The sequence below is a fragment of the Ambystoma mexicanum genome, chromosome 13, assembly GCF_040938575.1.
Source record: "Ambystoma mexicanum isolate Mex_15411 chromosome 13, UKY_AmexF1_1, whole genome shotgun sequence".
Lineage (NCBI taxonomy): Eukaryota > Metazoa > Chordata > Amphibia > Caudata > Ambystomatidae > Ambystoma > Ambystoma mexicanum.
Window position 1 is genome coordinate 524,849,714 of NC_090938.1, and position 20,874 is coordinate 524,870,587.

At 46.0% G+C, this 20,874-nt stretch overlaps 1 protein-coding gene across 4 annotated transcripts in view; it reads left to right on the plus strand.

Moving 5' to 3' along the window:
- Positions 1–20,874, plus strand: part of LOC138521418 (myosin light chain kinase, smooth muscle-like) — a 604,815-nt gene that overhangs the window by 207,729 nt on the left and 376,212 nt on the right. For all 4 annotated transcript variants that reach the window (XM_069634224.1, XM_069634225.1, XM_069634226.1 and 1 more), the window contains exon 3: positions 11,863–12,111. In XM_069634224.1, coding sequence (XP_069490325.1) covers positions 11,863–12,111 — 249 coding nt within the window. The remainder of the gene's footprint in view (positions 1–11,862; positions 12,112–20,874) is intronic.

Below are 20,874 nucleotides of genomic sequence, written 5' to 3' on the forward strand. Positions count from 1 at the left end.
ATTCAACGTTATAAGTGTCCTTCCAAATGGTTGTTACTCCAGTCCATATTAGTTTAGACCCTGGTTTTATCACGTTAGCCCCGCTCCCCCCTTTGTTTGTTTCATTTGCCACAACTAAAACGACATTATACCAAAAAAAATAAAACATCATTATTGCAAATATTATGGCAGCATATTTTATAAAGCATTCTACATTGCTCAATCTACTGGCCCTAGTGACATCCCTATTTCTATCTAACATTTCAGCCTGCTCAGCCGTTTCATCGCATTGGCTCATGTTGAACCTATGTGGGCGAGACAAATTCGTTAAATCATCATGAAAAGAAACATATTTGCAATTGTTCATTCTTTTTCATCTTTTGCTTAGTTAGGCATTTAACAATTTCTTTCCATTTATCATAAAAACAATGAGGAAAAATAGGAAAAATAACATAATTCATATGAGAGTAAGAGAGAAAAAAGAGAGAGAGAGAGAGACAGAAGATGTAAAAATCATTTTGCTTTTTTACTATACTTTTCCTGTCTTAGTTGCAGTTTTTCATCATGTCAGACTCTGTTCGCAATGCCATCCACACAGTCTGTTTCATTTTGGGGGAGTGCAACACCACGCGCCCTTCTCACGTCTGAGAGGTGCACCCGGTATTTCAGTCCCTTCACTTTAACTGCAGTTGAGGTGCTGTACACCACTGTGTATGGACCTTGAAATCTTGGTGAATTCCACCTTCTTACAAAACTTCTAACATAGATGTGTTCCCCTGGCATTAATGGCCCTTCCGGGTTATCTGCTGCTGGCATGGAGGTGTCTGTTGCTACATCTTCAGTAAATGGCAGAGCGATTTGTTTTGCTATGCTGCGTACTGTGCGCATTAGCTGTGCTAGGTATTCCTTAAACTCTTCCCCCAGCACTGTGGCAGCCCTGTGTGCATCTGACGCCCTCCTAACAGGAGAGAGCGGCGTGTGCATTCTTCTCCCCGTCACGATTTCGTGCGGGCTCAAATGGTGATCCTTGCATGGTTGATTTCTAAGTTGGAACAGTGCTAGGGGCAGACAATATATCCAATTTCTTTTCAACGTGCTGCATAATTTCAATAAATTGCTTTTGAGCAGCCCGTTGATCCTCTCCACAACTCCATTGGCCATTGGATGATAAATCGAACATAATTTATGTTTCACCCCTAGAAGGGAGGTTACTTCTTTGAAAAGATCATTCACAAAGTGCGTGCCGTTGCCTGAACGGATCACGTCACAGATTCCCCACCGTGAGAATACTTCTCGCACAAGGAACTTGGCAGCACATTTTGCATCAGGATGGGGACAGGGGCCCGCTTCCACCCACCGTGAAAAAGGGCATACCACCACAATCAAGTATCTCGCTCCATTACATCTTTCTCCCATATCGGCGTAGTCGATATGTAGTTCTCTGAATGGACCTGTAGGGCGTGGCAAAGTGCCACGCAGAGTTCGTAATGTCATTCCTGAATTGTAAGTTTGGCATGTAGTACATTCAATCACAAATTTAGACAAGTATTCGTGCAGATTGGGAACAAACCAATCCTCCTGAATGTCTGAGGCAATGTGTTGTTTTGAAACGTGAGCTGGGAAGTGCAGTTGTTGGAACGCTACTTGTAATAATTCTACAGGCATCACTACCTTGCCTGTCATTTCCTGTCTCCAAATGAGATCTGTGGCTGATTGTTTACACCCTCGTTTGCCCCACAACTCCTGCTCTTCCGGTGGGGCCCTTCTCTGGAGTTCTATCAATTGTGCTATGGGCGTGTTACTGTATGCTTCTGCTGGTTGTTCTGCTGTGGCTGTTTTTACAACGTACTGTGATGTTGGTGTCTTATTGAAGTACAAGGCCTCCTTCGCTGCTGTATCGGCTGCCGCGTTCCCCAATGAGACAGCGTCTGTTTTATTGGTATGGGCTTGGCATTTAACCACTGCCACTACCGATGGCTCTGCTAAAGCTTCTATTAGTTCATTTAGCAACGTGGCATGTTGTACGGGGGACCCGACTGCTCTTCTGAACCCTCTCCTTCACAAATGTGATAGCCCTGAGTGAACTGTGGTGGTGGCGTAAGCTGAGTCTGAATATATTGTTACTGCACAATCCTTGGCTGTGTGTAACGTGCTGATTAGTGCAGTCAGTTCGGCTGCTTGTGCAGAGTAGTGTGAGGGGAGGCGCTTTTGAACAATCACTTCGTATGTGTCTTCTTCCATGCGCACTACTGCCATCCCCACATGTTTCTCTCCTGTCTCTGAGTTTATGGTTGCTGACCCGTCTATGAAATAGATTTCTCCTTCAGTAAGGGCATTTTCTCTTGCTTTGGGAATGTCATTGCCCTCTCCCTCATACGTGCTACAATCGTGTTCCTGTAAATCTTCAGTTGTGCATGGCTCTGTAATGAATGTAGCTGGGTTCACTGTCTTGCATCTGACCATGTGTACATTTGGACTGGATATTATTATTTCATAAGCGGATGCTCTCTGTGTTGTGAGAGTAGATTTGATCTTTCCAGGATAGCAAATAATGAGTGTTCCGCATATAGCGTCACTGAACATCCCATTACGATCGTGGCACTTTTCTCAATGGCGAAGGCCGCTGCAGCGAGGGCCTGTTCGCAAGCGAAATGTCCCTGCATTACTGGGTCTAATATTCCACTGTAGTATGCTAATGGTTTGTTGCCTAGCAATGTCTTTTGTGTCAATACTGCTGTCATCAATGTTCCATTGCTGTGTGAAAACAGGAAAAATTCCCTTTCATAATCTGGATTTGCAAGAACTGGGGCGTCTGCAATAAGGTCTTTTAATCGGGAGAATTGGGCAATTGTCTCATGTGTCCATTTTATTGGGGCCCTGTTTTTCTGTGCTTCCTTCAGTGCTTGTAGCATTGGCCGTGTGTATGCTACATAATCAAGGATCCATGCTCGGCAATAGTTACATATGCCAAGACATTTCTTCATGTCCTTCACTGTTTTCGGTATGATAATGTGTCAAATGGCCGCTGCTCTGTCTGGTAGAATTCTTTTTCCATCTTTAGGTATTTGCTGGCCGAGATATACAACGTCTGCAAGGCAGTATTGTAACTTTCCTTTGTCCACCTTGTATCCCTTGGCAGCCAATACGTTAAGCAGTGTTATCGAGTCTTCTCTACACTCTTCTTCTGTTTTGCTGCAGACGAGTAAATCGTCTACGTACTTTATAATGGTGTTCCCTACATCCATGTTGCCGATGTTTTCTCGTAGTACTCTGTTAAAAATACTTGGGCTCTCGCAATACCCCTGTGGGAGTCTGCGGTGTTCATATCTGTTGTTTCCTAATGTAAAGGCTGTAAGGTACTACGACTCTGGTGCAAGTGGCACAGAGAAAAAAGCATTTTTCAAATCAATGACAGTGAAGCAAGTTGCCTCTTTTGGTATACTGCACAATATTGATGCCGGGTTGGGCACTAATGGGAACTCTTTTTGGATGACGTCATTGAGTGGGCGGAGATCCTGGACCATTCTCCATGCCCTCCTTTTGCTTTTTTAATCGGAAAAATCGCTGTATTGCATGGGGAAGTTGATGGCACTAAGATACCTTGGCTTAGGAGTGCATTCACTGTTTCTCTAATACCTTCCTCTGCTTCTTTGGATATTGGGTATTGTTTCACTCTGGGTGGGAGGGCACCTGGTTTCAGTTTTATCTTTATGGGAGTCACCTCATGCAACAATCCCACATCGTGTGGCCCTGTAGTCCAAATTTCAGGTGCTACCCTGGCCATGTCTTCCTCAAATATTGTCAGTGGTGCCTTTATGTTAGCCATGAGTGGGTTGTGTATTTCACTGTATTGGATCATAATATCACATGGTATGCTTATTTCCATTATTATTTCTCCATCCCCCTCGTAATCGGTAAACAATTCTTCATCAGTTATATCTTTTAGCATTATGTTCAGCTCTATGCATAGTACACTTCTCCACTCGCGTCCCTGTGCGTCCAGGCCTATGACCACAATGCGTATGTTGGAAACTTGAACTGCCTCAATGTCTATAGATATACTTGTGCCTGGCACTACATCTGTTGGTGTGATTGGGTGCAATATGAAGTCTGATGGTATTCTCCACTCTTTTTGTGTTATTTCAGGCACTACTCGGGCTAATACCTGTATTCCATAGACGAACATGTCCATGTCAATGGGGATCCCTCTTACTGCAACTTCCTTTGTAAAGGTGCTTATTATCAGGAGTGCTCGTACTGGACATACCACTGGCGTCGAGCACACTATCCCTCTTTCAGTAAAAGCTATGGTCATGTTTAACTTACTGAGCAAGTCTCGTCCCATCAAATTGATTGGCGCGTCTTTGTAATACAATAAGGGTGCGCGCACTGTTTTTCCCCCTACTCTTACATCAAGATCTTTTGTGTAAGGAACTTTTAAAATAGCCCCAGAGAACCCCTGTGTTTCCAAATTTCTTCCGGAGAGCTGAAACCGCCCTTCTGTGAGACATGATTTTTCTGCTCCAGAGTCTACCATAAAGATAAACTGCTTGTTTCCTATCTCTGCCGCCACTAGTGGTTCCTCATTTGCACTTTGTGTGGTGGATAGGACTGGACACGCAAGTACTACCTGTGGGCTGTCCTAGTCTTGGTATCTTTGCTGACCTGGCACTGAAAAAACGTTATCACCTATGACCGTTACGCCACGGAATGGTGCAAGGGCACCATTTGCAGCCGCTGCAAAAGGGTTATTGTTTATGTTCCCTACTGGGTTTTGTCTTGCCATGGGCTGTAGTGCGTTTTGCTGTTGTGGCTGCTGCTGTTGCTGCTGTTGTGGGGCTGGCTGTCTTTGTTGCATTTGGGGGTCATAGCAGTACTGATCTTGTTGTCCCCCCCTCCCTATTGGAGCTCCACAAGGGCTACCTGGGTGTGGGCAGCCCCACCCCTGTTCATTGTTCATGGGCTGCTGCTGCCACTGAAAATACCCTGATAGTCGCATTCTACAATCTCGTGAATAATGTCCCCACCTTCCACAATTCCAACATGACCCCTGTTGTCCTCCTCTTGGTCCTTGCCCACCATACCCTCTGTTTCCGATTCCTCCGTATCCTCCCCTCTGCCCACGGTACCCACCTCTTCCTTGGGCCGGCCTGTTCTGCCACTGTGATCCTTGGCATGGCTGTTCCTCTCCGTTCCACTGTTCTTGGTCCTCTCCAACCCACTGCGCTGCTATCCCAACGGGCCTTCCTCCCGCGTTTCCCTCTCATTCGTTTTCTCTGTCTGCGGTTGCACTGGCAGTAATGGCGGCGACCTTCACTAATTTTGTCTGCACTAGTTTTGCTTCGTCGACCAGCCTCTTTTGTGTGACCTCCTTTTCCTTCTCTTTGATCCTCCTCCAATGGTGTACAATGATGCTCTGAATTTCAGGCCACCCTTTGGCTTCGATCCCAGCTATTTTGTCCAAGGCCTTCTGCACCTCTTTCGCCAACCCTTTTTTAATGATAAAATAAAATAAGGCTGTTGATTGATTCCATGCCGTACCAGTTTCACTTCTCCATAAGTCTTGCACTCGCAAAATGAATTGCGCAGGATCCTCGCTCTCCTCCATCGTGCACTGCATCACTGCATGTAAATCTGGAACGTCTGGAAATGCACGCTGCAATGCATCCCACACTTGTGCTCGAACATTGTTGAATGGTGATCCATCGTGGCGATCACAGCTCATTGTTACTCCCCGGAACCCTGCCCTTTCCCAGATTGTGTCTGCTTGGTCCCCGATTGCTGATACTAATAAGCTTTTCACATCACCTATAGCTAATGGCACGCCAGCCGTGTTCGTCTCAAATACATGTATCCACTTACCTGCTCCTCCCGTCAGTGGGGGGAGTAGTTTTAACAGGTTGTTTTTCTCCACTTGGGCTCACGGGATATAGTTTGGCCTACCTGCTCCTTTATGTATCAGTGGCATTTGTAGTTTCTGTTTCTTTCCTGTTTTGCTCGTTCTCCCTTTTTTCGTTTTACTTACCAGTATGTTTCCTGTCCTCCCTGTTTGTTGTCCTAATCTACCCTGTCATAATGGTGGTGATAGTGTGTCTGGGTAACGGCAGTTTGGCAGTGGGGAACCCTCTGAGGCAGCTGCCTCTTCGTATTCATCTAGATCATCCCATACTTCTTCTATTTTTGACTCTGGCTCGTTATTATCCTCCCAGTTTTCCTTGGGTTCACTTCCTTGTCTTTCACCCTGATCTCCACCTTGTTGACTCTCTGGTGTTTCTGGGCGTATAATTCTCACTGGCTTGTTATTCAATTGGAACAGGAACTGTCCTGACTGCCACTCTTGTTCTTGTCTTTGCTGTGATGACGTCCGTTGTGATGCTATAGATTGCCCTGATACTGAGACTGCTGGGGTTGCATTGCTTGCTGCTCCTATCGGAGGTGTGAGATCTGCCAGTGACAGCGGGGGTACCTCCCCTCCCCCTGGCAGCATTTGCCCTTTGTCACATAGAGCTCTTAACCGTGTTATTTCCATTTGTGCGTGTGCTAGCTGGCGATTTAAATTGCCTGTTAAACGTGCTAGGTTCACAGGAGGCGCACTTGTGGGGCCGTACAGGCCTCCTTTGTCATATGGTGGGGGTTCAGGGGCTGTTGCCCCGCACTGAGCAGTGGGGGTGGGTGGTATATACATGGGCTCACTAAACCCTACTGCTGGCCTGGTCATTAAGGGATAGATTTTTGTTACTTTGTTCTCAGTTGTAGTTGTTGAGCACTCCCCTTTTGGTGTCCCGCTTACTTCTTCAGGTATTTTCTGCTTTTCTATCATTCGGCTTGTGCCTACCTCTGCCGTGGGGGTAACTTCCTCGAACATTCGCCGTAAATCTAACACTTCTATCCGGTTCTGTAATTGTTTTTCTTTGTATCGAACTAGCAAATGTGTTGATACTAGGTCCAACACTCTTTTGTCAAATGACCCTCCTTCTGGCCAAATTGGTATAACCCCATCTCCTTTTATCTCAGTGATCCACTGATCGTGATACTTCTGTATCCTGTCGCTATATAGTGAAAGGCGCTGGCAAATATGTGCTAGTGGCGTTACTCCCCCCATGGCAATGCTTCTTTTCCTTTCTTGTGTGTTCTGGTACCCTTGAGTCCCTTCCCACCTCTCACTTGGTATGTCAGTTACAATATGTGAAAATACGTTTTTTTTTTTTTTTATCAGTGCTCGCAATTATGGTAGATCACATTAGCTGTTCTTTCTGAGAGGTGCTACCTGGTCACCTCTCACAATTTATTTCTTTGCCTATTATTTATTAATCAACAAGTTACTTGTACTGAAATACTTTAGCGTGTTCAACAGGACATATACACAAAGCAGACCGACAAACATATAATCATGCAACATACACATGCACTGCCTGCGCGCGTTTGTTCTTTCCCTATTCCCGTTACTGTCCCCGTTTTTTCTTCTTCCCTATTCTACCTACTATTTTGCATTCACTCCCCACCTCTTTCACCTTTATTATGTCTCAAGATTTCTTACCTCCACGGAAAAAGAATATTCTAAAACTACTCCGAGTCTACTCAATATACGAGACCCCTACTATTTTCTCTTTATCTCTATTCTGCACTTGGTCGGTACAAATGCTACGCGGCGCCGCCTTCTACCCCGTACGGGCTAGGATACCACTTCTCTTCTTCTCACTTCTTACAACACCTAATGGCCATATAAAGGATAGATCAGAAAAGCCTCACCGTCACTCACACAGACCCTATTCTTAACTACCTTCCCTTTGTTTGCTAATTCCCTTTTTTCCAGTATTTCCCCTTACCTTCCTTTGGGGTCTTTGCAACCGGGACTCCACGTGTTCAGTCAGGTACTCCGAGGGTCACCGCTCACGGCCGGACCTCGCTCATGTCCGTCCCCCAACCAAGCCGTGGCCTGCCTTGGCGAGCAGCCTTTTCGATCGGGTATTCGTCAACAGGGAACCCTTGACCCTTTCTTCTTGATGTGCACAGTCTGGTAAAGCGCGGAGGCGATGGTCTTGCCGGGGGCGTCCTGGATTTCGCTGCCGGGCGGTGCAGGCCTCGAGGCACCTCTCTAAATCACGTTGCAGGGGTCACCAAAAATGTAGGTGCCTTTCCCCGTCTTACTACGTGTAAGAGAAAATAAAATAACCAACACAACCCCTGTTGTGGAAAGAGGCACTGAGACCTGGCTGCAAGAGTTCAAAGGATGGTTTATTTCTCCAGCTAGGAAATAACCCAAAAAACCCTTCCCCATTTACATCATTAGTCATCTATATATCAATTAGAGCAACTCTAACTAAAAGGACTAAATGGACCCGATTGGCCAGGCGGTGTGGTGCTGTAGGTGTGGGTGACATCTCTTCCTTCTGGTTGGCTGAGTGGCTGACGAGATGATGGACGTCAAATATCTTGTGCTCCACGCAGGTCTGGGTCCGGTCACTGTGGTCACTACCTAAACTAATATGTTGCATTCGTAAAACACTAAATAACAAATTATCTAAACATTTTATACTTCTTTTCATATTTCTACACAAATCACACATAGTATTTATTGTCAGTACAATTGGGTCATTCGTGGCTTTAATTGGAGGTCTTGACCTTTATTGTGCATGTAAAAAGAGTCAAGCTGTGTCACATATCTCCTAAGCTTTAGACCTATTAGTATAAGTAAAAACATATATTGTGGCAAGGTGCTTAAGGTTAGTAGTGGGTGTGTTGGGTGGGTTTTGCAGCGCAGGCGAGGGTCTGGCACTTGAAAGAAATACCTTACAGCAAGCGCAGGGTCAGGATGGCAATAAATTACTCTAAATGGGGGTGGGTGGCTTGCACGTTTATGGGGACGAACGAGCAAAAAGTGCTTAGCTCATCCTGGTTCACATGCTGGTTCTCATGCTAGCAGTGATCTCAGAGGAAGAAAACTGTATCATATTGGTTGTTGCAACTTTCTCCAGCTTCAGCATGAGAATGGGAGTGCGGAGCTTTACTTCGCAGGAGAGTGCAAGGGTGGGGGCCAGCCAGCTGCCTGTGCGCCTTGTGTGTGTGTGTGTCTCTGTCCTTGGCTGCTGCGGTGGAAGGGGGAGCTGAGCCTTGCTGTACTATCGCAGTGAGGCCTGTTTACCCAAGATGGAGTCGAAAGGGGGCACAAAAGATGGATGCCCCGTGTCCTGCTCAGTAGTCCCATCTATGTAGCGGTCAACCGTGGTTAACTTTACATAAGGGCAAGGGGCAACCCCATTACCGGAGGCACGTGGTCCAAGCTTCGTACTGAGGAGTGTACGCCGCGAGAGGGGCTGGGGGCCCCTCACTCCCATACACATGGTATAGGCATCAAAGTCGGAAATGGAATTAACTTGGCGGAAATCTATGTAAAACCTCCAGGAATTGTCAGGCTTGGTGACCAATACGATAGTGGAGCACCATGGGCTTGAAGAGGGTTCAATAATATTTTCTCTTAACATTTGATTCACTTCCATAACCACAATCTGTCTATGGGCTTCTATGAGTCTATATGGTTTCAGATTAACCACTTTTCCCTTGGGTATTCTAATGTAGTGGTAGGTGCCTTTCACTCTTCCTGGTTTCTCTGAGAATACACTGTGAACAATATAATTAAATCCTTTAAATCTTCTTCTTGTTGATAATATAGCTCTTGAGGAATTCATTCAAAGTTGTCTATCTCTTCTGTCACCAAACAGGGTAGTATTGTGGCATTGGTCGCAGGTGGGATTTCCTTCCACTCTTTTAAGAGATTTATGTGATATAGATGGACCTTCTGTTTCCTGTTAGGTTGTGCTACATTATAAGTACAGGTTTTTTGTCCCCACGATGTAGTTCAAATGGGATTTCACCATGGTTCTGTAAGGGAACCTTTACTTTGGATCGATCCCGCTAGAACGTTGATACTGAACTTCCAAGCCAGGCCAGGTTTTGGTGCCAATCGTATATAAGACCCAGCGGGGGTATCAAAATTATGTCTGTCGGAATCATTCCTCTTTTCCCAGGAGGGAGAGTAGCGTCTCTACTGATATCAAAGTCGATTGATTCTTTCGTGGCAATAGAGGGGTTGGAGGCTCTATGACCAAGCTTCTGAAATTGTAGGGTTCCCCAATTTGTTTAAATTGAGTCACATTCCACTTCTGACATCACATTTAAGGAAGGCATGCTATCAACCGTAAGACAGACACAAGTGACCACAGTTCAAGGGTGTTTATTGAACTTTAACAAGGGTGTGATAAACGCCTATCTAAACCTAAATCTACAGATAGGAGCAAGCTACGACCATCAAATAATAATAATGCAGTCTGGCTTCTTTGGCACGAGGACATAGTTCCATTACCAGCATCACGAGCTTCTGTGATGCAAGTCTCTTTGCTTTCCAAAAGTTTCTTGACTCAGAGGGCCTGATTTACAAGAACAAAATAAACACAAAGTTCCTTTCCTCTTTTGAGTAATCAATTAGAATGTCTCACCCTGGATCTCTCTCAGCCGTGCTCAGATCCCTTTTTATATCACAGTCGATAATGTGGATACCCCTCTTCCGGGCTCAGATCTCCCTTTTATAATGTTCAGAGAATACACTTTCTCGGGTGACTCACTATTCACCCCTTAGCCGGGCTCAGATCCTTTCTCTGTCACAATTAGTCTCCCTTAGCCGGGCTCGTTATATCTCAATAATGTTTCTTTCTCTATCATACAGGGTTCACTGCATCCCAGAGCCTTTTTCTATCCGAACCATGTGTTTTCTGTCTCAAATAGGCACTTTCCTATTTATGTTGGGACTTTTTCTAGCTCAACAAACAAAGATAATGTCCTACACAAATCACTTGGGAAAAGGGTTGCACTCAAATAGGAAGCAAACCTAAAAATGTGTATTCAGGTTTAACACTAAAAGAACAACTCAAGTGTGTTTGAAATTTTCTATAACCAAATGTATAATTGCGTGGAAATACAGATAAAGGATTAATCAATCAATATAACATTTACGGGGTATGGTAAACAATGTGTTCCCAAAATGCATTTGAAAAGATTTTCAAATTTACATTCTTACATAAAATAAAATGAACATCTCTCCAAATGTTTTCCAAATATGTTCACTGTTACAAATACCAACATTGTTCCTAGGCAATTAAATACACATAATGTGTTTTGTGTTGTTGCTTCTATCAGGAGTGTCCATGGTACCTCAATGTATTTTTAGTTCTATATGGGCCCATGTTCAGAAGGGAACAATCCGGACATGCATTACATAAAATTCGTGAATTAGTGATTGCCCTTAGTTACTAGACTATATCGAGTACCTCATTCTAATTCAAAGAAAGTACTAACATTATACACAAATGGATCCATCTAATTCCAAGTCCTGCTATACAGGGTTATACACACGTCTAAGTGGTTAGTAGAGGAGAAACCCCCTTACTGTCTTTTGAATCTTTTGATAAAGCAAGATAGACCAAGGTTTGACAGAGAGAGTGGGCAGTGCCTATCAGAGAGAAAGAGGGCGAGGGGGGAGAGAGAGAGAAAGAAAGGGAGAAAGCGGGAAAGCGAGCGAGGGGGAGAGAGAGAGAGAGAGGGGAGAGAGAGAGGGGAGTGTGTGAGTGAGGGAAAGAGAGAGAGAGAGAGAGAGCGAGAGAGAGAGAGAGAGAGAACTTAAGGCATTACATAAAGAGAGGGCCAAGGGCAAGACAGCAGAAAGAAGTGGAATTAATTTCTGCCAAATCGTGCATTGATGCTTCATAATTTGAATAGATCTCTTTTATCAAAATGCAGCTGGTGAAGAACTTAAGCTAACAATGTACTGTGAGACATGCACTATAAAGAAACACCTGAAGAGTTTATTAAATATGGTGTTATTTTTTACAGACGTGGGAATGATCACGCAAAGCAAGGCCCCCCCAGTGTCCCGTGTCATGGTCTCCTCCAAGGTGACATCTTTTTCATCATCATCTGGGGTCTCGTCCCGGGTGACATCTGTTTCCTCAACCTCTATGGTATCTCAAGTCACCATGGCTCCCAACGGCACCACAAAACTGGAGAAAGGAGCTGTGACAATGGTGTTTGAATTACTTCCACAACACGGCCTCACCAAGGAAGTCCGTATAACAGGACCTGGTGAGTGAAGCACTGTCTGTCAAATCCACTGTAAGTTATTTTTATTAAACGTAAAGATTTTGATGCCAGCATCAGTGGCATGTAAATGTACTGCACTAGATGTACAGAGGTACCTCCATGTTGAATGAGTGCATTTACTAATTCGATGGACTTGCTAGAGCCTATGCTTTTTACTTGCTATCAACTAGGGACTTCCAGGAGTAGAGTCTAAGCACCTTTATATTTCAAACATGTCTAGAATCTGAACCCCTGTACAGCAAAAAAGCGCTCTACTCCTGGACTTCTTCCTGGTGACTATACCAGGGAGTCCAGGAGAGGAGTACTTCTTTGAAGTGCAGTACTTGTCTGTGGTGCTTGAAGATGTGTGCTGCATGAGGATCCTGAGGGCGTCCTCACCTCTTTTCCCTCGGCATCCTCTCCTCAGGTGGCCAAAGAATGGTCATTGCTTTTGGATCCCGATCCTGGGGGTGGATATGCGAGGGAGGATCACCTGGGTGGAGGGAACTTTGGGAGTAGGGAGAGGACGTCTTTGGGTGAGACATGGTAACCCCCTTTCCTTTGTGAAAGTAAATCTAATTTCCCCCTGCCTTTGTAGGCTATTATCAGCCCTTGACTCTTTATTCTGACCAAAATGTTCCACATACCTTTTATCATAAGACTGGTACGAGGAAGAAACAATTAGGAGTTATGCACACTCCCCTGCATTTACACCACTTTGGCAATGAGATGAGGTAGAGGGCTCTTAAGGAGTTCCATTACAATAGTCGGGCATGCCCCACTAATCAGCTTCACCAAAGTCAGGCAATCAATGAGGATGACTTGTACCTGCAGCCTGTTAACAAGCTGCAGGTGTATAAGAGTGAGAGGGAGAGTTGGCGTAGGGAGAAGGAGCTGGCACAGGATGCAGTGTATGGAGAAACCGACTGGAGAGAAACCGGGTCAAGCAGGAATATGAGGGAGACGCCAGCACTAAGAGGGTCAAGACGGCTGCCATTTTTTCTCCCCAGTGCCCACAATAGAAGCTGTGGGGCACCGAAGCCTCCTATGTGCTGCTGGCCTCTCAGAGAGGGAGAGAGGCTCTCAACAGCTCACGCCGTGGAAGTGCGGGCCTGTGTACTGCCCATGACAGTGAGCGCTGCTCGCAGGGAAGCCCGGAAGGAAGCAAAGCTAAGAATAGGAAACCGAGAAGCCTGGAGGAGCGAACACTTACACTTCCAAGTGTGGAAACGGGAACACTCACACCGGGGCGCTCCGGGGATGAAAATCTGAAGTATCTGAATGCTAAACGAACTCAATTGTATTGTACATGCTATGGAAGGTCAAATGAGATGACGATGAATAGCGAACAAGCTAACCAGTATATACAGTACTTTTGAAAGGTGCAACAATCCATATTGAATACCAATCTAACTAAAGGATATATTAAGTATGTTTTGAATACGGCAGCAAAGCAGAACAAGTGCTGAACCAGTATGAGCATTTATGAATGCAGTGAAAGCAAGATGAAGTGAAAGCAAGGTGGTTAAAAGGGTGAAATTACCACCGAGTGAATTGTATGAGATACAAGTTGTGGCAAAGCCAAAAAGACTGTCAAGAAAAATGTGAAATAAGTATTGCTCCAAGATACAAGAGTTCACAGGACTAAAGGCTGAGAGAGGAAAACCTGTGTTGGCCAGAACTTGAAGAATGTAGAAGTATAGCAAAGTGCAAAGGGTTATCAGTTGCGTGACCTGTGATGGGTGGACCGTGTGGTCCGATAACTGTGCCCAGATCCAGAACCACTATTTGAAAAGAACCAAAGAAAGCATGGCTATCAGTTGCGTAACCTCTAGTTGGTGGACCATGTGGTCCGACAACTGAACCTAGACTGAATGACCCATTGAGAATGAACAAGAAGTTGAACTGATACTGTTGTGAGAGCCAGAAGATTTGAACTGACGTTTGAGTTTTTGTCTGCTGAAAGAGTCTGCGTCTTGGGGAAGGATCCCCCAAGACTTTATGAACTATGTTGAAACTTGGGGAAGGGAACCCCCAAGGCCTTTAGAGGAACTGTTGAACTGTGTTGAAAGCTTGGGGAAGGGAACCCCGAGTGCTTTGTGGAACTATTTCGAATTTGCAAAAACGGGGAAGCTAAAAGAAGGACAAAGAGCTGGAAGAAGCGCAGAACTTTACTTATGAACACTATTCATTTTGCTGCTGACATTCCGACACATTGTATAGATTTACATGTGAGGGCAAGTATAGGCGGAGTGAGAGCTGAGTGAGAGCAGTTCCCTGCAGACTGGTGCTGGAGTCTGCCTTTGCTTTTGCCTATTGAGGTGGAGTTTCCAAAACCTTCAACTACCCAGTCTCATTCACAGAGCGAAGCAGAGTGAGAGCTGAGTGAGAGCAGTTCCCTGCAGACTGGTGCTGGAGTCTGCCTTTGCTGTTGCCTTTTGAGGAGGAGTTTCCAAAACCTTCAACTACCCAGTCTCATTCGCTAAGCAGAGCGAGAGCTGAGTGAGAGCAATTCCCTGCAGTTGCTGCTAGCTGCTTAACCAACTCCTTTCTGCCTTGTCGCTGCTAAAAGAGCAAGAGCCATGCACATTATCCTACTCACTGTCACGCAGTCTGGGAGACCAAGCGTTAATGAGCTTGAGGTTGATTCTGAGACCAAGCTTGATCCCGAAGAGGTGAGTGAGCCGAGTGGGGATAAGGAGGAGGGACCTCACAAGGACTTGCTTTGCAGCTGCAAAACTAGTGATTCCCTGCTGTGCTTTAGTCCCACTTTGTAATCCCACGGTGCGCTCTCCAGCCACCACCACCGCACTTTCGGCGGAAGTCCTAGCTACCACCTCCACTGATACTTTCTTGGAGAAATATGGCTCCATTGCCAGTGCCCCCCTCATCGCCACCACTAAAAATAGCCGATCCACTATGACCTTCAAAAATCCCAGAAACATTGGAGTAAGTCGCGCTACTAGGAAAGGGGCTGAACGAGGAACTGAAGGGGAGGGCTTTGGGACCAGCTTCACAGAAACTGTATGTAAGCCTTGGCAGGTTAGCAACTATCAACAAATCGACCTGACAGCTCAGACTGATTTCATCTTAGCCCGTAAAGAAAAGAGCAGTTGTGCTCACACAGCACCACAGGGGACTTTATTACAACAACACATTTGGGCCTTGCGGAGCCAGCACGCTGCACTTCACACATTGAGACCTGCCCTGCTGAAAAATATGATAGTGCTCAGGGCCCCTGAAACATAATTAATATGGGGAGAAAGTCAATTACAGAATGTGCTAAATTTCCCCAGTCTTGGAAAACCTGCGGCACTACAACCCTGATCCCCATAAAGGAACGAGCCAATGGAAGCTAACGTCCTTGGGCATACGCAAGATCAGCACCCTGCAGAGATTCCACTACAGAAACCAAGGCACGAAGATCGCAAAGAACCTGAGGGATGATCCATCGGGAAACAAGCAGGTATTGGAAGAAGTTGAAGACGCTACACTTCTCGCTAGTTGGAACCAGTTGGAGAAGAGCGCTAAGGAAAACAATGGCTGGCTCGAGAGCGAAATTAACACGAGGGGTCCACCACCCAAAATGAGAGCTCTTAATGCTCTCTTAGAAGCCGCAGAAGGAGGGCCGACTCGGGCAGCCTGTTTGCCATCTACAGAGGATGGCCTGGCTGCTCGATCAGGTTTAACAAACACAGAAGCAAACCAGCACCTTCAGTAGAATATCAGCCACAAATGGGGGGCCAAATCCGACAGCCAGGAGCAATAAAGAAGTAAGGGGAAAAGTGCCCTCATGTGCCCCCCAGAAATTATCAGAGAATCCTCTCCCCAGCAACCCAAAAGGGGCACCAAGGATAGAAAGCGGCACAGGATTGAGGTAGCATCTGATAGTTCTGAGGATGAGCCTGCTTTGACCCAAACCCCATATATGAATCAGGAGCTAAATTGGGAGGACGCTCACCAGGAAGATCATAGAGAAAATAAGGGGCCAAGTAGGAAGGCTAAGGATGATTCTACAATCAACGCCAACACAATAGCAGCATTGTCCTTGGTTATGACCCCTTTTATGAAACTTCATGAAGCAATTGATGACCCTCTAAAGGATCAAATTACCCTAGCCGCCATGCTACACTCCAAAATGATTTTCGTTGAGGGTTTTGTAATGGCGGTCCATGGAAAACTCGACAAGAATAAAGAAGAAACTACGAATTTATTACTTCAGATACTGGACCCTGTAATCGATGAAAAATGTTTTGGACACCAGACCCAGGGAAAAGGAAGCCTGAGCAGGGAAGACCTACTCGAACCAGATTCCCAGACCTATGTCTGTCTGGATCTTAGCCTGCCTGAAGGGGCATGGCAGTCTTTAAGTAATGGTGCCTGTAGGAAGGGGGGGGGTTGTTACCGGAACCCTTAAATGAAGTAATCACACTGGGAATACTGACCCATTCCACTGAGAAAGAGGCTGAGCAGGGTAGCGCTCCCAGAAAAGTGGTGGAAATGAAAGCTTTACGGTGCAAACCTTTGATGATAGTGTTCCCTTGGCAGCCTTACCAGACAAACCTGCTATGGACTAGCCACCTTTTGAAAGGATGAAAAAGCAAAAAAAGACTCCAAAGGCAAAGCCCCAAGACAAGAGGGTGAAGCAAAACAAGAATACTAAAGAAGGCGTCACTCATTTCAATATCAAATCGAACGATTCTCGAACATTCTTCAAAAAATGAACCCTAGCAGAAGCATTGAAAGAAAGTAATTGTACCTTGGTACCTAAACCAAAAGACCCAAAGAGCAAGGAAATTGTACCTACAAGGATCTCCCCACAAAAACAGTTTGAGGGAGACTCGCTAGGAGAAGATTTGGTTATGGAAAGGTTCCTAGAGTATTCCATGTATTTCAATGGATAATTCTGTCAGAGCCGAAAGAAGAGTAACTATTCAACAGGAAAACAAAAGTGGTGGGGAAAGGAAAGAGTTGTGGGGATGGCTGGCAGAAGCATTGGTAGTTAAGAAAAAAATGCAAACCTAGCCATCCCTCGATTCTCTGCAAGCCGGGTGGGCCATCTGCAGTTGGAACACTAGGGGCTTTGGCCATTTGATGGGTAAACAGGAACTAAGGTGGGACAGCTTTGAAAATCAATTCTTTGCCTGTAGAAAACTTGGCTACGGTCCCCACCGGTACTCAATGGATTTACCACATTCCTCAATCCTGCTACGATGGGCAAAAAGGGAAAACCAGCCTCTGGGCTACTTACCCTTATAAACCAGGAGAATCACTTTAGCGTCCAAGAATTATGGAACCTAAATCTTTACACGCAGGTAATGCTGATTAAAACTTTGGGGATAATAACCAACATGTCTGAATGGCTAATTTTATGGAATGTATATTAGAACTCGCAGGAATAGAGGACACCTTTATTAAGGAAATGATGGCATCACTTGACAACCTAGCAGAAACATTGCAGGAACCACTGACTATCATATGTGGGGACTTCAATATGGCTGCATTGAAGGAACCCCCAACTCTTTGTTCTGAGGAAGTGGAATGTCAGACTGCTGCTGGTGAAAAGGGCCGGCTTTGGTCTGGAGAATCTGAATCACGTGACCTGCATGTATTAAATGGTCAGGTCAGTGGTGATATCCCAGCTAGCGCAACTTGGTAGAGGGCCAATTCATCCAAGGTATTGGATTATATTTTCGTTTCTGGGAACTTCCTACCATGGGTAATGGTCCTTGAGGTAATTCCATCATATTCAAGCGACTATACTATAATCAAGCTAACTTGTATTGTGCTGTCGCGAACCCCAAGAGAATACTATCCTTGTCCAGTGGAGATCACCCAAGGCCACAATCGTCTAAAAATCGATACACACGAGACTCGAAGAATTGATCAAACGACTTCACAAACTACAATCTAAAGAGAATGAGGACAAAAGTACTAGCTTGGAATACCCCAAACTATTGATGGTGTTTGAAGAAACAAAAAAGAGACGGGATCAAGAATTGACATTGCCCATAAACATTTCTTTGATTTGGATTTTGTGGCAGGCTTGAGAAAAATGCGAGAAGACATAAAAAGACTAAAAAAAGACCACTCTCCCATTCCTAGGGATCTAATCAAATCTAGACAATGCTGCTACAAAAATTGGTTAAAATCCTGCAAACATAAAACGATACAGGAACATTTTCTGGCATTGAGCAGGTGAGTGTTGCATGGTCAGAGTCCCTCCTGGGCCTCTTTGTTTAATTTTAACAAAATAAGTTTAGCGCTCCCAGCGCCGTCATTTTTCTACCTCCTCCCACCCTCCCCTGCTTCCATTTCCTTGTTGCCTGTCCCCCCCCCTCCTCCCAGCACGTCTTCCTACCCTGATTGGCAGCTTGTTGTTCATCTCTGACCTTCCCAGGGCACCCCCTGCCCAGGAGCCGCTGTGGCTAAGGGAGGCTTATGCAGAGGCGGCTCCATCTAGTGTCTGCAGGTGTCAGCCGGGGAAGCCAGTGGCCAGCCGTCTACCAGCAGCTACTAAGTAAGGTAGGAGTGGCCCGGTTTAGGAGTGGAGCCTTGTCAGCCGGGGAAGCCAGTGGCCAGCCGTCTACCAGCAGCTACTAAGTAAGGTAGGAGTGGCCCGGGTTAGGAGTGGAGCCTTAACTCTACCCTGTATACCGTGCCACTTAGCAAACTCTCAGACCTAGGTGTGTTTTTCTCCTGTACTTAAAATTGCATTGTGAAAGTATTTAAAATTGTATTGTGAAACCTAGGCCCGTTTCCCCTTATACAGGACTTTCAGACTTAGGTGTGTTTTTCTCCAGTATCTAAACAATATTGTGAAAGTAGTGCAATTCTGTGGTTTTGACTTCTTAGCAAAGCATTCATCTAGCAAACTTTCTACCATTTTCTGAGCGCCTATCGTCTTGTCCAATTGTCTAGTATTGTCTCTTCTCTCTCTGCCTCGTCTGCTTGCGCCCCTCCCTGTGTCCCTCCATAGTGTTCTCCCCTCCTTCCTCCCTTCCTCTTCCCTCCCCTTCCTACCTACTCTATGGTGCTCTCTGTCTTTCCTATCTTTTCTAACGGCTTCTCTATCTACTATCCTGATCTCCTCACTAAATCTGGTAGGAAGAAGTTTAAAAAGGACATCATGGTCTCTAACCCAGGCCTCTCTATCGCTGACACCTACACCAGTGCCTCCTCTAGGCAAACCCTCACCGACATTCTCTTTGTCGTTCCCTCGCCAGACCTATGGACTCTTCATATGGTCTCTGTGCTTTCTCCTCTCTCTTCTTCTCCCATTAATGGTGGCACCAAGTGGAAGGCCCTCCTGTCCTCCTTCGACTCCTCTAAGGTCATCATAAATGTTTACCTGCATGGTACCGTCTTGGTCCAAGGCCCTCAGGCCAATCTCCTCCTATTTGATAGACGCTTCCCACGCCTCATCAATTTCCTTCCTTCTCCTGCTGTCCTCTCTCTCCCCTCTACAGCTTCCTTGCCTCCCCCTGCTTTCTTCTCCTTGTCTACCCTGCCCTCTCCTCCTTCCTCTTATGCACCTCCTCGGGCCTCCTTAACACCTCTGCAGGGCGTACCTCTGATTTGTACCCGTCCCTGGAAGTCTTTCAAGGAAGGCAACCTTCTCCATATTGCCAGTCTTAACTCTTGCTGAGCTGTCAAACACTCCTATGACATCTGCCGCCTCATGGAAGAACTCGACCTTGATGTCACTGAGACATGGTTCGCGGCCAGCTCTGTCACAAGCTTTGATATCCTCCTGCCTGATGGCTACAAGATCCTCTCTGCACCCAGGTCCAACCGTTCTGTAGGGAGTGTAGCCCTGATCTTCCCCAAAATGATTCCTGCCTCTGTCATTCCTATGCAGGCTTACTACTCTTTTGAATGCCTCGTCTGCAGGCTCTTTCTCTCTTCTAGCCATTCCCTTACTGTGGTTACCATCTATAGGCCACCTGGTCAGGTCTCCTCCTTCCTCTCTGAGTGGACGGACCTCTCCTCTTCCCTCCTGGTCTCGACCACTCAACTCTTCCTTCTTGGAGACTTTAACATCCACCTGGATGCTTCCTGTCCTTTCTCTGGACTCTTTTGTGACCTCTGCAACTCTCTCTCAATCTCTATCCTCCCCTCTGCCCGACTCACTCTGCAGGGCACACTCTTGATTTTCTGATCCCTACAGACCTTCCCCTCTCTATCCCTCTCACCACTCCTCTCTCCTGGACTGATCACTTTCTCCTTTTCTCCCAACTCACTCTCTCCACCCCTCAGGCCAAGCCAACTCCAGCACTGCCACCTACCCACTCAGTTATCTGACTCATGAAGCGCGTGTCAGTTGAGGCTTTCGCCACCACTTTCTCACCCCCGCCCCTTTGGCTGACTCACACCCTGACACAGCCCTCTCAATGCTCCACTCTGCTATATCTGATACTCTCGATGTTCTTGCCCCTGTCATAAGGATCTGCTTGAAGCCCAAAGCCAAGTGCAACTCCTGGTATGACTCAGACCTTGCCACCCTTAAACGCAAGTGCAGTGTGGCTGAGAGGAAATGGCGTGCTTCCGGTACATCCTCTGCCAAACTGCCTTGCCACCTGCTCCAAAGGCAATACTGGCTCTCTGTCCGCACTAAGAAGAGAGCCCAAGTCCAAGTCTGCGTCTCTGCGGCATCTACAACTTGGCCAAACTCTAATCTGCAAGGAGCTGGCCAATCCTGCTGTAGTTTCTACCTCTGCTATACCCTCCCAGGTCCTCTGCACGGCCATGGCTTCTCATTTCATC